At 36.9% G+C, this 17,266-nt stretch overlaps 1 protein-coding gene across 3 annotated transcripts in view; it reads right to left on the reverse strand.

Moving 5' to 3' along the window:
• The window catches only part of ATP13A3 (ATPase 13A3), an 89,476-nt gene that overhangs the window by 33,886 nt on the left and 38,324 nt on the right, over positions 1-17,266 (reverse strand). For all 3 annotated transcript variants that reach the window (XM_047099243.1, XM_047099242.1, XM_047099244.1), the window contains 9 exons: positions 16,278-16,457; positions 15,983-16,140; positions 14,857-15,045; positions 13,098-13,159; positions 9,166-9,316; positions 6,349-6,465; positions 5,730-5,747; positions 5,484-5,637; positions 5,269-5,389 (listed from right to left, as the gene is read on the reverse strand). In XM_047099243.1, the coding sequence (XP_046955199.1) occupies positions 5,269-5,389; positions 5,484-5,637; positions 5,730-5,747; positions 6,349-6,465; positions 9,166-9,316; positions 13,098-13,159; positions 14,857-15,045; positions 15,983-16,140; positions 16,278-16,457 (1,150 nt within the window). The remainder of the gene's footprint in view (positions 1-5,268; positions 5,390-5,483; positions 5,638-5,729; positions 5,748-6,348; positions 6,466-9,165; positions 9,317-13,097; positions 13,160-14,856; positions 15,046-15,982; positions 16,141-16,277; positions 16,458-17,266) is intronic.

The raw sequence follows: 17,266 nt of genomic DNA on the forward strand, positions 1-17,266 counted from the left end.
CGTCCCTGAAACACAGCTAGATCAGCACCAAACCATTTTGCACACCCAGGAAATTGATCTGAGGATTAACACAACAATCTGCATAACTTGAGCCAGAGAACTCGGCAGGTACACAGTGTGGACAGGCGAACTGAGAAAGAGAAAAGCCACAGAGGGTAGGGAGCTATTTTTGCAGAGAAAGGAAAAAGAAAGGGGGAGTGTGCGGCACATCAGGAGAGTGCAGGAAAAACACTGCCCTGAAAGTAGCTGGAGAGAAAGAGAAAGAGTGAAAACACTCACAGGAAACTGAACAAGAAATCTGTCCCCCAAAACCACTGACAGGAAGAAAGGAGAGGGTTTCAATACCACCAGGATTGAACAGTGGAGCTCAGTGCCTGGTGGTGCTCTGGTGAGGAAGCAGGGCAAATCACCAGGAGTAGGCAGCAGGGTCTGAGGGAACCACGGGGAGAAGTGGTTCCCTTGCTTGGAGAGCATTTAGTAGAGGCCATACAACCTTCACAAAGGCAAAGGTCCCAGAGGACCCCAGAGAGCAGTCACATTTGCTGGTACCGAGACAAGAGACACCAGAGTACAGCAAACTCTGGCTCTGGCTGTGTGTTCTGATCAGCCACAATCTCCAAACCTCTGCCACTGCACTATCACACAAATGTTTTCTGGGGCAAGCAGGCACACAGCCATTGCTCAGTGAGACCCTCCCCCAAAGAGTCAGCGTGGCTCCAGGCCAGCGAAGGGCAGGGGTGGTGGGGGTGGTGGTGGTGGTGGTGGTGGTGGTGGTGGTGGTGTATGAAGTGTGGGCTTTTGAAACACAACCCCATCTGAGATAAAACTCTGGAAGGAGGTGCTGCCTGACAGGCAAATGGCTTGGACACAGGGTAGAGGCAGGGAGTGGATGGAGGCCTGAGACAAAGGAGGGGTGCTTGATAGCAGGTCGGTGAGATCTATATACTGCTTACAAGAGACATATTTTAGACCCAAAGACACATGCAGTTTGAAAATAAGGAGATGAAGAACCAGCTATCATGCTAATGGTCGTCAAAAGAAAGCTAGAGTAGCCATACTTCTATCAGACAAACTAGATTTTAAAATAAAGACTGTAACAAGAGATGAAGAAGGGCATTATGTCATAATTAAGGGGTCTATCCACCAAGAAGATCTAACAATTGTAAATATTTATGTCCCCAACGTGGAAGCACCCAAATATATGTCAATTAATCCCAAACCTAAAGAAACTCATTGATAACGATACCATAATAGTAGGGGACTTCAACACCCTTCTTACAGCAATGGACAGATCATCTGAGCAGAAAGTCAACAAGGAACAATGGCTTTGAATGACACACTGGACTGAATGGACTTAACAGATATATTCAGAACATTTCATCCTAAAGCAGAATACATTCTTTTTGAGTGCGCGTGGAACATTCTCCAGAATGGATCACATACTGGGACACAAATCAGCCCTCAACAAGTACAAAAAGACAGAGATCACACCTTGCATATTTTCAGACCACAATGCTATGAAACTCGAAATCAACCACAAGAAAAAATTTGGAAAGACTATGAATACTTGGAGACTAAAGAACATCCTACTAAAGAATGAATGGGTTAAACAAGAAATTAAAGAGGAAATTAAAAAGCCAGGGTGCCTGGGTGGCTCAGTTGGTTGAGCGTCCAACTTTGGCTCAGGTCATGATCACAAGATCCATGAGTTCAAGCCCTGCATTGGGTTCTGTGCTGACAGCTCAGAGCCTGGAGCTTGCTTCGATTCTGTGTCTCAGTCTCTCTGCCCCTCCCCTGCTTGCTCGCTCTCTCTCTCTCTCTCTCTCTCTCTCTCTCTCCCCCCACCCCCAACTCTCTCAAAAATAAATAAAGGTTAAAAATTTTTTTTAATTAAAAATAAAAAGTACATGGGAGCCAATGAAAATGAAAACATGACAGCCCAAAATCTCTGGGATGCAGCAAAGGAGATAAGAGGGATGTATACAGCAATCCAGGCCTTCCTAAAGAAGGAAGAAAAGGTCTCAAATACACAATCTACACTTAACACCTAAAGGAGCTGGAAAAAGAACAGCAGACAAAGCCAAAGTGAGCGCAAGAAGGGAAATAATAAAGATTAAAGCAGAAATCAATGATATTGAAAGAAAAAAAGAAGAAGAATTATAGTAGAACAGAACAATGAAACCAGGAGCTGTTTCTCTAAAAGAAAGAACAAAATTGATAAACCCGTAGCCAGATTTGATTAAAAAGGAAAAGGAAAGGACCCAAATAAATAAAATCATGAATGAAAGAATAGAAATCACAACCAACACCTCAGAAATACAAATAACAAGAGAATATTATGAAAATTATATGCCAACAAACTGGGCAATCTGGAAGAAATGGATAAATTCCTAGAAACATATAAACTACCAAAACTGAAATAGGAAGAAATAGAAAATTGGAACAGACCCATAACCAGTAAAGAAACTGAATCAATAATCAAAAATCTCCCACAAACAAGAGTCCGGGGCCAGATGGTCTCCCAGGGGAATTCTACCAAACATTTAAAGGAGAGTTTATACCTATTCTCCTGAAGCTGTTCCAAAAAACAGAAATGGAAGGAAAACTTCCAAACTCATTCTACGAAACCAGCATTACCTTGATCCAAAACCAGACAAAGACTCCACTAAAAAGGAGAATTACAGACCAATTGCCCTATGAACATGGATGCAAAAATTCTCAAGAAGATACTAGCAAATCAAATCCAACAATACATTAAAAAATTCTTCACCATGATCAAGTGGGATTTATTTCTGGGCTGTAGGGATGGTTCAATATCTGCAAATCAATCAATGTAATACATCACATTAATAAAAGAAAGGATAAGAACCACATGATTCTCTCAGTAGATGCAGAGAAAGCATTTTGACAAAACATAGCATCCTTTCTTGATAAAAAAAATCTCAAGAACGTAGGGTTAGAAGGATCATACCTCAACATCATAAAGGCCATTTATGAAAGACCACAGCTAATATCATCCTCAATGGGGGAAAAGTGAAAGCTTCCCTCTAAGGTCAGGAACATGACAGGGATGTGCAATCTTACCACTGCTGTTCAACACAGTACTGGAAGTCCTAGCCTCAGCAATCAGACAACAAAAAGAAAAGGCACGCACACTGGCAAGGAGGAAGTTAAACTTTCTCATCACAGATGACATGACACTCTATTGGAAAACCCAAAAGACTCCACCAAAAAAACTGCTTGAACTGATCCATGAATTCAGCAAAGTTGCAGGATATATTAATAATGCACAGAAATCAGTTGCATTCCCATACACCAATAATGAAGTAGCAGAAAGAGAAATCAAGGAATTGATACTGTTTACAATTGTACCAAAAACCATAAAATACCTAGGAATAAACCTAACCAAAGAGGTGAAAAAGCTATTCACTGAAAACTATAGAAATCTTATGAAAGAAATCAAAGACACAAAAAAATGGAAAAAACATTCCATGCTCACAGACTGGAAGAACAAAAAATATTGTTAAAATATCAATACTACCCAAAGCAATCTGCATATTCAATATAATCCCTATCAAAATAACACCCTCATTCTTCACAGAGCTAGAACAAACAATCCTAAAATTTGTATGGAATCAGAAAAGACCCCAAATAGCCAAAGCAATCCTGAAAAAGAAAACCAAAGCTGGAGGCATCACAATCCCAGACTTCAAATGTATTACAAAACTGTAGTCATCAAGACAGTATAACACTGGCACAAAAACACACACACAGATCAATGAAACACAACAGAGAACCCAGAAATGGACCCACAAACGTATGGCCAACTAAGCTTCAACAAAGCAGGAAAGAATATCCAATGGAATAAAGACAGTCTCTTCAGCAAGTGGTGCTGGGAAAACTGGACAGTGACATGCAGAAGAATGAACCCGGACCACTTTCTTACACCATACACAAAAATAAACTCAAAAAGGATGAAAGACTTAAACGTAAGACAGGAAGTCATCAAAATCCTCGAGGAGAAAGCAGGCAAAAACCTCTTTGACTTCAGCCACAGCAACTTCTTACTCAACACATCTCCAGAGGCAAGGGAAACAAAAGCAAAAATGAACTACTGGGACCTCATTAAGATGAAAAGCCTCTGCACAGTAAAGGAAACAATCAGCAAAACTAAAAGGCAACCAACTGAATGGGAGAAGATATTTGCAAATGACATATCAGATAAAGTGTCAGTATCTAAAATCTATAAAGAACTTATCAAACTCAACGCCCAAAAAACAAATAATCCAGTGAAGAAACAGGCAAAAGACACAAATAGACATTTCTCCAAAGAAGACATCCAGATGGCCAACCGACACATGAAAAAAATGCTCAACATCACTCATCATCAGGGAAATACAAATCCAAACCACAGTGAGATACCAACTCACACCTGTCAGAATGGCTAAAATCAACAACTCAGGCAACAACAGATGTCGGCGAGGATGCGGAGAAACAGGAACCCTTTGCTGGTGGGAATGCAAACTGGTGCAGCCACTCTGAAAAACAGTATGGAGATTCCTCAAAAAATTAAAAATAGAACTACCCTATGATCCAGCACTTGCACTACTAGGTGTTTATCCGAAGAACACAGGTGTGCTCTTTCGAAGGGGCACATGCACTCCAATGTTTATAGCAGCATTATCGACAATAGCCAAGTATGGAAAGAGCCCAAATGTCCATCAACAGATGAATGGATAAAGATGTAGCATATATATACAATGGAGGATTACTTGGTGATTAAAAAGAATGAAATCATGCCATTTGCAACAATGTGGATAGAACTAGAGTATATTATGCTAAGCGAAACAAGTCAGAGAAAGACAAATATCATGTGACTTCTGCATATGTGGAATTAAAGATACAAAACAGATGAACATAAGGGAAGGGAAGCAAAAATAATATAAAAACAGGGAGACAAATCATACAAAACTCTTAAATATAAAGAACAAACAGAGGTTGCTGGAGGGGTTGTGGGTGGGGGGAGTAGACTAAATGCGCGATGGGCATTAAGAAAGGCACTTGTTGGGATGAGCACTGCGTGTTATATGTTAGTGATGAATCACTAAATTCTATTTATGAAAACACTATTACACTCTATATTAACTAACTTGGATTTAAATAAAAAATCAATATTTAATACATACTCACAACATATAAATTATTGTACATGACATATAAACTATACATTACCGGAAAAGCTGTAGAATGACTGTTCATCCACCTTACCTGCTAATATTCTGTACTTTATGCCAAGTCAGTTTCGATTCCAATTTTCTGTGTGCAAGAGCAATTACGCGGAAGCCCTGTTTAGTGTAATCTTCCAGAACTTTTTCAAAATCAGTAGGAACTTTTAAAAAGGAAAAAATAAACGCCATTGTTAAAATTGCAACTACAAGCTTACACAAATAACAATTTCATTCAAAGCCTAGTTGATTCCTTACCTGTTTCAGGTTTACAAAGACTAGCAATGATCTCAGGTGCTCCCTTCATGTAGGCATCCATCTTCTTATCCCCTAGCACCCTTGCAACCACACTCATACGTTGCAAAGCAGAAGAAAACGGAAACTGACGAACAATTCCTATCTCATAAATAGCCTGTATGATTTCAAAAGATGCACAAAGCATTTGTTATTTTTTTGGAATTAAAACACATATCCTTAAGTAACAAGTAAACATTCTTCACTTACTGGAAGTTCAAACAGCTCCTAAAAATAAAACAAAGAGAATAAAGAAATAGTACATATTAGACTACTCATCAACATACTCAAGTTATAAAAAAAAAAAACAAAAAACTTTATACATGCACAAAACATTATCTAAAAAATAGCAAAGAGCTTTGAGTATTTCAAAGTCAGGTTTCAAGATTGCTTCTCTACTATCTGCTTTTTTTTTTTAATGTGTGCTTATTTTCAAATACTTTGTTATCCTAAAATACTAACATATTAAGTACTAAAAATAAACTAAGGGGAAACATTTTAAAATTCACCTAAAAATAAAGCCATTCACATATTCTTTCTGCTAAATCATAGGAATTTAAAGGATTAATCACTGTTTAAATCACAAGGCCTAAGTTGTTCAATAAATAGTAAGGAAAAGTAATGGTAATCAGAATTACATCTCAATGTTTTACACACAGAGTGCCTGCGACACACACCAGATGTGTAGTTTTGGATAAATGCAGCTAAAATATTCGTATCTGCCTAAGAATTAAATAAAGGACATGTGATTTCATCTTCTAGCAAGAGTTCAAAATGAGGACTGAACATGAACGTTATAAGTATCATCCAACTTAACGTGATTTCGCACCATTTCTTGGTTTCCCGCATGTGTAGATTCAGGAAGCAGCTGTTTTGGAGGACGAACCACAGTGGGCATAATTCGATTATGAAGTGCCGTTTCCTCTTCAGTTGCTTCTTCCAGAATCTGAAAGGAAAATATTCAACACATTACTTCATAAAATTCAATTCACTGGTTCTACTTTTAAAAGAAACATTACGGCTATCTTCAGTAATAACGACAACACAGTACCCAAAGAATAAACGAGTACTACTAGACCACTAATATATTAGCATACATACTTATACTTATGTTAGTATAAGTAAACTTGTATGTATTTTAAACAAAGTTAAAGTCCTGGAAATCCATGGGAGATGGGAAGCAGAGATGAGAAGTGGAATAAAGAAACGAGAAAATCTTTCTCATTTTGCTCCTAAAACTAAGACTTGTCGTAGGATTTAGAGACTATTCCTGCAAAAAAATAGAAGATTCTTGCAGTTCCAAAAATGTTCAGTCTATCATCCAAGGGTTCTTTTCTGCTAACAGGAGAGGATTCAAAAGTATATGGAGCTCAGGGGTGCCTGGGTGGCTCAGTTGGTTGAGCATCCGACTTTGGCTCAGGTCATGATCTCACAGTTTGTGGGTTCGAGCCCCGCATCAGGCTCTGTGCTGACCCCTTGCTCAGAGCCTGGAGCCTGCTTCAGATTCTGTGTCTCCTTCTCTCTCTGCCCCTCCCCTGCTCATGCTTTGTCTCACTCAGTTTCTCAAAAATAGATAAATGTAAAAAAAAAAAAAAAAATTGTAAAGTATATGGAGCTCAGATACAATTAGGAGAACCACCGGATGAAGCACACATTGAGGTACAAAGACTTGAGTTTAGTGTTTCAGAGCGAACATTTCTGGTTAAGATACTACTAACCCTAAGTGCTTGAAATTTAATTTAAAAACACTTATTTTTGGTGAAATAATTCCAACAAAAACTTGTATGAAGTACACATACACAAGAAAAAATAAATTAATTAGACTTCAAAGTGAAGGAATCGATGGGAAAATGATGGGGAAGGGCACTGTGCCCAATGAGCCAATTTTATACGATTCTAAGGTATGTTTTAACATCTCTGAAATTGGGATGTTCTTATATGGCATCGATCACATCAAATAACAGCAGTGACTGGTTATGTGGAAACATTCCATTGATAGTTTGTGATAAGATCAAGCATCAAGACATCTCAGTGTCAACGAAACATGCTATTAATACAAACTTACTTATTTAACCCATTTTTAAAAGATGCACAAACAGAACACTAAGTCTACTGAAAATCTGTTCATCTAGAGAGAAGTTTTAGAGAACAAAGATGAACCAGTCCTATTTTGCTTTACTCTCATAAATTATCCTCTAAAGGCCTTTTGGGAATTAGATTTGACAAATATTTATTGTGGGCTATCAGAAGATGGACAAACACTAATGCACACATCCATGTGCCTCTTTCAAAACATTAACAAAACAGGAGCACCTGGGTGGCACAATCAGCTGAGTGTACAGCTCTTGATTTTGGCTCAGGTCACGATCTCACAGCTCGTGGGATTGAGCTCCATGTCCCACTGAGAGCGTGGAGCCTGCCTGGGATATTCTCTCTCTCTCAAAATAAATAAACAAACATTAAAAAAAAAATCAACAAAATACAAAAAAAGAAAGAATCCTGTCAAAGTAAATAGGAAATTAAAAAAGAAGGATTTCAAATATGAAGATAAAAGGCAAACTGATTACTGTATTGACGAATGCAGCAGTGCAAGAAACAGTAGCCCAGAATAAACACAAGAGGATATACAAGGGAGGGACATTCTTCACCAGCCCGAATAGCTGAGCTAAGCAGAAATAAAAACAAAACACAAGACCAGGGGTGACTGTCTAGAGACATGAACGACCTACCTGAGAGGAGGGAAGGCTGCTACCATGAGGGTCAGCAGAGGGGGTGAGGAGGGCAACCTACAAGGCCAGCTCTGCAGCTCTGGGCTGAGGATGCCCCCTGATGAGGACTCACCCTCAGCACACAGCGAGCTCCCCCTGGGTCGGCCTTGCCATTCAGAAGAGACACAGCTCAAGTAAACAGACTTACACACATACGGGCAAGGGTAAAAACCTGAGTGCAGCTACCCAGAATTATCGAAGCAAACCTTAATTCTTAAATATAAATGTACCATCAAGATATATCATGAAAACAAAAGGCATGAAGGAAAAAGATTAAGTGTTGGGAGGGAGAAAGAAAACTGACCCAGAGAAAATAATTCAGAAGCCAGAAGGAACTTGAAAAACAATCTTATTATTGCATCTGTAAAAGGACACAATACTGTGAAATGGTAACCAGGAAACACTGCATGCACTCAAAATATTCAATGCCAAAACAAACAAACTGTAAACAAACAAAACTGTGTGTGTGTGTGTGTGTGTGTGTGTGTGTGTGTGTGTGTGTGGACACAGAAAGTAGAACATGGGGACAAAAGAACAATGAAGACACAGGGCTATACTTTTCACCTATGGTCAACAGATTATTGTTGTCGAAGATCATCTTTCTGACTCGGGCCTATTACCCCCAATTGCTAACAGCTGCTTTCTCTTATAAACATAAAGCAGGCACCTGAGAAGATCATCTTCTATTAAGGGTGTTTGAGTGAGTTAATTTAATTAAAACGGACACTTTTTTACACAATTATAAATGTTTCTCCAATGTTATATAGTTCCTTTATGGTACAAGATGAACTGGTCATCAAAACAACTAGCAGAAACCATCTTTCTGCTGCAAGATTATTTTCCTTCAAGTTACTTGTGTTTTAAAATATTGAACTTACCCATCCAATGGCTTCAAACATTTTCAAATCAAGTGGATCACCAGAAAGCACTCCTTCAATCTTTGTGAGTGAGTGACAGGTAGCCATACAAGCAACAAACTGAGACTTTACCAATACCTCATTGCAAACATTTTCTTCTGGCAAAAGAAAACTAAATAGAAAATACACTGAATTAGATTCATAAATCTAAGACTATAAATATTCTAATCATACTCAGGTTTTATAATTTTAAAAAATGGAAATAAAAATGTTTGCATTTCTGTGCATATTAATTTTCACTACAGTTTTTAGCATTCAAAAACATTTTCTTCCATGTAAATTACACATTAACTAAAATACCATCTTATCTAAGATTCTGAATACCTATGCCAGACATAACAATATAGAAAATACTAGATACTAAATAATAATTATAATTAAAATTCCTGCTTATAGGCATACAAGAATACATAAAATCTCTTTTGTAAAAACACAAAATGAATGTGTAACACATCATCATTTAAATGCAAAACCAAGCTCATAAGAATGAAAAGGAATTTTTCAAGTGTCAGAAATGGAAGGAAAGGAAAACCAGAGGAATGTGAACCTGAGTGATGCTGATTGCCTGCGAGAGAAGGAAGAAGGGAGGGGAGTCATCCCAGTATGCTAAGGACCCAGGCTTTAATTCCCATATAGGAATGGAAGACAAAGTCCTGGCCAGATACAAAGTGGGGAGTTCAAACTGAGAGGATCCCTTTCACCCAAGATAGCCAGTGCTCTTGAAGAGCATCTTTGGAAAAACAATAAACTGAAAATAATTTACCTACATATCCAAACTAAGAATAAGCTGATCTCTTTTTCTCTCACCCAAAGCTCAAGAAAATCATTAATATCTGTAAAATATTTACTGTGCACTAGGCACTGTTCTAATAACTTTAAACATATCTGACTCATGTCCTCTTCACCACAGGAAGAGGTTTTATTTATCCTCATTTCATAGAAGAGATACTGAAACAGAGGGTTAGGTAACCTGCCAAGGTTACACAACACACAAGTGGCAGAGCAAAGATTCAAATGCAGGAGGTCTGGTTTTAGGGCATAAACTCTGAATCACAACACCAGTCAGGATAGGATCTGGGTTTGAATCCATGCTACTGCTGGTCCAGAGATCCTCAAGTTATGAAAGTAATATTAAAGCTCATCTGGCACGACTGATACCACTCTGGCCCAAGCACAGTCTAAAGTCTCCAGAGAGGAGCTCCCACAACACAGCCACAAAGAAATCTCACAGAAAATTCCTGCTAAGCATAAGTCCGTAATTTAAAAATGCACTGGGAAACATTCCCATGACTCAACAGACATAACAAAGACAGAATTAGAATCCCATAAATTTGAGATAATAGAATGGCGATCTGAAAGAATGCAAAAAGGGCACTTTTAAATTAAAGACTTAGAAAAAGAACAAGACACTATGGGGGGAGAGGAGGACAGGCTGACTTGGAAAAAAAACAAGTGCAATTTCCTATGTAACCTATGTCCGGGATTCCCAGATGGACAGAAAACAAAGAATGGGGGAAAGGTCATAATTGAAAAAAAAAAAAAAAAAAAAAAAAAGCTGAAAAATTTCCAGAATTTATGAAAAGCATAAATCTTTGGAATCAAGAAGCAAGTAAGTCCTACACAAATAAAAAGATCATGGTGAAACTGCAGAAATCAAGGATAAAGAAGGATTCTTAAAAAACAGAAAGAAGGGGCGCCTGGGTGGCTCAGTCGGTTGAGCGTCCGACTTCAGCTCAGGTCACGATCTCACGGACCGTGAGTTCGAGCCCCGCGTCGGGCTCTGGGCTGATGGCTCGGAGCCCGGAGCCTGCTTCCAGTTCTGTCTCCCTCTCTCTCTGCCCCTCCCCCGTTCATGCTCTGTCTCTCTCTGTCTCAAAAATAAATAAACGTTAAAAAAAAAATTAAAAAACAAAACAAAACAAAAAAACAGAAAGAAAAAGGAGTCAGGAGGAATGGAATAACACCTTTAAAGCGCTAAGAGAACACAAGTGACAGCCTGGAAATCTAGACAGCTACGCCATTCTTCAAAAGTCATAGTGAACTGGGTGTTGTATGGAAACCAATTTGACAATAAATTTCATATTAAAAATAAGTAAATAAAAATAAGTTAAAAAAAAAACAAAAAAAAGTCATAGTGAAACAAAAGAATCACTAACAAATGTAGCTGCAGAAGATGGTGATTTATTCCAGAAGAATGGGATATATAAGAAGCAATGGTTAGCAAAGATGTTCATAAACCGAGGCAAATCTTAGCATGCAGATGGCATAAAACTCAGATCCTAATCATAAAATACTATGTAACAAATACATATAAATAAGAGGGGAGGAGAATAATCAAAAAAATATCCTACAGTCCATGGCTTTCTTGCGGGGGGTGGGGGGGGTGGCTAGAAACCCAGTAAAGACACCCATGAACTTGAAACTCTATGACTTAATAATTTAAGGACAAGCAGTAAAAGATGAAAATGTATAAATTCTGAGAAAATGTACAAAAATATGAGAGAGAAATTTGAGAAAATGTGTGAACTAGGGCGAGAAATGGTAGAAATAATGTCCAATTTACTTGGAATTATAAATGTGAACACAATGGCACAGAAAGATTAAAAAGTAAAGTGATGAAAAAGATACCCTCGGGTAACAGGTGGGATGTAACTACAGAAATACAAGATGGAAGGGAATTTAAGGCAGGATGCATTAAATAAGGTCACAATGTGACAAACTATTTACCAAGAAGATGTAACAACTGTGAAATTATATGAACCAAACAATACTCTCTCCAACTCTATAAACTTCAATCCCACAGACTTCTGAGGGGGAAAAATGACATAAATACAACTACTAAGCCATCAAAAGGCAACAAGGAAGTAAAATGACAAGACAGACTGCTGGAATATTTTTGCAATGCATAGTACTGAAAAAGATTACCTCCCAATAAATACAAAGGACTTCAAATAAATGAGTAAGACTAAGAACACAACAGAAACATTGTCAATATATAAAGTGACAATACAAGAAGAATGCTAAATGACCATCCCTCCAAAAATGTGAAAATAAGCTCAGCTTTATAAGTAATGAGGAAACTGCAAAAAGCCACAATGAAAGACCATTTCATATCTGTCCATGGCAAAAACGAGAAGCCTGACAATACCAAGTCTGGCAAGAACTGGAACAACAGGATCTCATACCCACTGAGGGAGGCAGTGGGAGCACCATCACTTAGAGATCAGTACCTGCTACACCTGTAGCCATGCATGTACTATCTAACCCAGCACCAACATTTTCAAGAAGCTGTTTACTGAATTTCAACTACATGGTCACAAGGAGTTGTGTGTAAGAATTATAATTGCAGCACCATTTGTGAAAGTGGAAGGGGAAAGGGAGAAAAAAGATGAAACTGCCCCTTAGAACAGATATTATGATTTGATCATATCATGGAATACCAAACAATAGTGAAGATTAGTAAGTTAGACCCCATACATACCAACCTGGATAAATCTTGAAAACAGTGTTAAGAGGCACCAAAAAAAAAAAAAAAAAAAGCAGCAAAAACACATGTACATTGTATCAGTCATATACATTTGTTTACAAATAGGTCCTGTTTAGAGAGAGAGATTTGTCTGTAGACTAAATATATAAACATGCAAAGACAGTTAACAGAACACAACTTCAGAATGATGGTAGGGCTATGGGAAGGGATAGATTTAAGATGTTAGCAATATCTGTAATATTTTAAATCTTTTAAAAGAGATCTGAAGCAAGTATGACAAGATATCAACCGTTTAATCATGGTGGTGGGTACACAGCTGTAATATTACTCAGTATATGTTTGAATATCTCATACATTAAAATATTAGGAAGTAACTAATAAATTATCAACTCTAGCTAATATTTACCGTGTATTTTCCACTCGTTGAATCCCCCACAGATCTAAACCATCTTCAGTAAGAGTTCCAGTCTTAAAAAAATTAATTAATTAATTAATTAAAGTACATATATACAAAGTATAATGCCTCCAAAAAAAAAAAGAAAAACATGAAAAGCTATGCTACATATACATAATAAAAGTAGTATATAGTTATAAAGAAAGAAAACTAGTAAGATCTCTGTATATTGATAAAAAATAACTTTCAGGAAAAACAGTTAAAGTGGGGAAAGGGTACAGAACATTCCTTGTGATATGGTTCCTCTGTGGGGGGGCGGAGGGCATATATGTAGAAGTATATGTTTATGGACTTGTATTATGAAAAAAACAGAACAATGCAACAATTAATCAAGGATCCCTACAAAGGAAGGAGACATTAGGACACAGGGAACCAAAAAAGGAAGAGGAACACGTTAAATGACACCAGGAGGAAGCAATCAGCCAAATCCAAGATGTACATGACCTGGTTTCTTCAATAGATGATTCAGGGTAAGGGGCAAGAAAAACAATTGTTACAGATTAATTGTAACCAATGCAATCATTATTTGGATTCTGACAGAAAAAGCAAACTGTAAAATTTTGAGATACTTTTGAGAAAGGCAGGGAAAGCTGAATATGAACTGGATATTAGATAATACTAAAGAACTGTTAATTTGTTAAGTGGAATAAGATAATGGTACTGCAGTTAATTTTTTTTAACACCTTCTAGAGATAAAACTGAGGTATATTGGGTGAAAGAATGTCTGATGCTGCCATCTTCAAAGTGAGGGGACAGATGAAGTGAAGAATGACAAAATGCTGATTAACTGACAAAGCTGAGTGATGGGTAAATGAGGACTTTTTATACTTGTATCTTTCCTCTACTTTTGTTATCTGCTTAAAAATTTTAATTGTAAGGTTTCCAAAAAAGACAAGCATAAGTGAAATTTTCCAAACAGATAAATATAAAATGTAGTCATGGGATAGGACCTTTTTTTTTTTTAAGTAATTCCATGCCTAATGTGGGGCTCAATTCACGACCCCAAGATCAAGAGTCGCACACTCTGCCCAATGAGCCAGCCAGTTGCCCCAGGATATGACTTTTTTTAAAAACAAAAGTACGTCTCACATTTTTTCCTTTAATAGTGATCATGCACAAAAATCTTATTCCTATCCTATCAGTTACCAACAAGAGCTTGATGGAAGGTTTTTTGGTCAAGATTTAATTCCTAAAACTCTTAGGAAAACTAATTTCAGCAGAGGAAAGGAAAACTCTCTATAGGACAAAGCAAGGAATATTTCATATGTGTACAAAACTGGTCATTTTCACATAAAATTGTGAAATCAGTGACCTTAATAATTTTGAAAGATATTCAATAAAATCATAGAGCAAACTTTAACTGAACATATATACTTAATAGCAATAAAATTCCAGTAAATACATCTGTATGGAGCTTACTCTGTTAAAAACAAGAAAGATCAGATAATCTTTATTACTATTATAAGGCATAATTCTGGATATGAATGATAAGACAACTGCAGATTTGGGCAATCCCAAAGTATTAAAAATTGAAAAAGCAATGAGAATATACAAAAATGATTCATGTGTCAAATAAGCTGAAAAAGAGGAATATTCGAAGAACATTATACAATGTGTACAAATCTGTTGATAGAGAATACAGAAAACCTTAATCTAAATATTTAAAAGCTACCAAAGTAACCTTTGAGAATGATTATAAAACTGAACCAACCTTGTCAAAGCAAACAAGATTCAGCTGTCCACAGATATTTATCCTTTGAGGACTGATACAGAAAATACCAATTTTTTTCAGTCTTCTTTGGGCATACACAATACCGGCTGTCATTGCAGCTGGAAGTGCAGGTGGCACAGTAATGGTAATGATATCCAGAGACTCGATAATTATGACCCCAATTTCTACCTACAATAAACACAAAAATAAATGTCAGACTCGCCAATATCAAATATTTACTAATCTGTGTGTATTTCTTTAGTGAAGAATCTATAAACCATTTTCAATTTTATATATAAGTGTGTATCTATGTATTTACATCCAAAAAGTATTTACAATTTTTTTCCCTTTTGAGTCTGCAAAATAGAAAGCTCAATGAATTGTCAATGGACTATGGAATGTAAGCTACTTTTTTTTATTAAATTTTTTTTAATTTTTTTAAATTTTTTACATTTATTTATTTTTGAGAGACAGAGCACAAATGGGGGAGGGGCAGAAAGAAGGAGACAGAAAATCCAAAGCAGGATCCGGACTCTGAGCTGTCAGCACAGAGCCTGACGTGGGGCTCGAACTCACAAACCACGAGATCATGACCTGAGCTGAAGTCAGATGCCTAACCGACTGAGCCACCCAGGCGCCCCGAACGTAAGCTACTTTTAAAGGAAATCTTCATTTTAAGAGCTCTACACGCTTCACACACCACACACTTCAACACTTCAAAATCCAACCAATATCTATCAAATACTGACTTGCTACAAGCACTGTACTATGCCCATCTCCAAAAGGGATGGAAAAGAGAAGTTTGACAAGGGCTCACAAATAACTTGAATGCTATATATCCCAAAAGTTACAAAAAAAAAAAAAAATAAAGGTTTTGGTAAGTTTGTGGTCACCCTCCCTTTTTTAAGTCACAAGAGAGCAAGAAAAAGATTGCCTAAACCAGAGCTATCCCAAAGAACTTTCTATGATGAAAATGTTCTGTATCTGTACTCTCTAAAGTAACAGCTACTAGTGTCATTAAATTAAATTAAAAGTTAAGTTCTTCATCTCATTTCAAATCCTTAGCAGCCATTAAGAATTGTGGATCATTAAGAATCAAACCCTATTAAGAGTCCCATTTACATACCTTGTTTAAAATGCTATTGATAATAGTGTAGATAAACCCAATGCCAGCCACTGCCACAAGACACAGTAGAAACAAGTAGGCATCTCTGTAGAGTTTAAAATCAGTTGGTTTGGGATATAATATAGAACGAACAAGCTGTCCTTTGGAAGTACTAAATCCTTTAAAAAAAAATTTAAAGAAGAAAATGACTGTATTTTTATAAGAAAATGAGAATTATTTCCCAAAATCTCTTTTTAAACATTCAGTAGGCATCAAATATGCTAAACCATGCAAGAAGAGATGAAATGTTTTCTACCTGTTCTAACTACTACAGCTTTGACAAGTTCTCCAGTGTAGAAACGAGTTTGAATTACAGTAGTCCCACAAAACAAAGTGTGTCGTTTATGTATTTCTGGACTATAGAATTCATCTCCCATTCCTTTTATGTCCACTGAAGGATTTGGCAAATTAGTCTTTGTTACTGGAACACTCTCTCCTTTAAAAAAAAAATAAATAAATAGATAAATAAATAAATAAATAAATAAATAAATAAAAGCATAGAAATTACCATCAAACACACAAATCTTGAGTTGTTAAATCAGTTAAATGTTATCATACGACTGTTTCAATAGTTATTAAGAGTTCTCATATGCGTGGCATGCCGGGCTGGCTCAGTCAGTAGAACATGCAACTCTTGATCTCATGGTTGTGAGTTCAAGCCCCATGTAGGGGTGTAAGAATTACTTAAAAAAACAAAATTTAAAAAGAGTTACCTTATGTGGATAACAAAGCTTATTCAATTAGCTTTCTATCTACCAATTTCCTTGTTGAAAAATATCAAGTCCTGTCTCCCACAGTAATTCCTCAAAGTCAGTTGTGAGTCATAATAATTTGGAAACAATTTTGTAACGTTTCAGATAAGAACACCAGGTAGCTGCCATAGCCCAGCATCTACTCTCTTATCCTTAAAAAATGAATTGGAAAGCACTCTGCAACCTAAAGCACAAAGATGTGAAGGCCTACTCCTAACCTCCACCACACACACACACACACACACACACACACACGGAAGAAAAAAGACCTCTGGGGAAGGGAGAAAAGAAATAAGTAGTATGGTAGTTCTCTCAAACAACAAACTGCCAAATTCTTTTTCACATTAAAACTTAATTCTCTGTACCACTCACATAGTTCTTGCTTCAAAGGTGTCAAGTATGTAGGGATATTTGTGCAACTGTGTTTTAAGATAAAACTCTTAACAGTTTGAAAACATATAGGAATCACTTCTTTCCAGGGGAAAAAAAAAGG

This window comes from Lynx rufus, unplaced genomic scaffold, assembly GCF_022079265.1.
Source record: "Lynx rufus isolate CCGP_SWC_20201006 ecotype Redwood Valley unplaced genomic scaffold, mLynRuf1.p SCAF_5, whole genome shotgun sequence".
NCBI classification, from domain to species: domain Eukaryota; kingdom Metazoa; phylum Chordata; class Mammalia; order Carnivora; family Felidae; genus Lynx; species Lynx rufus.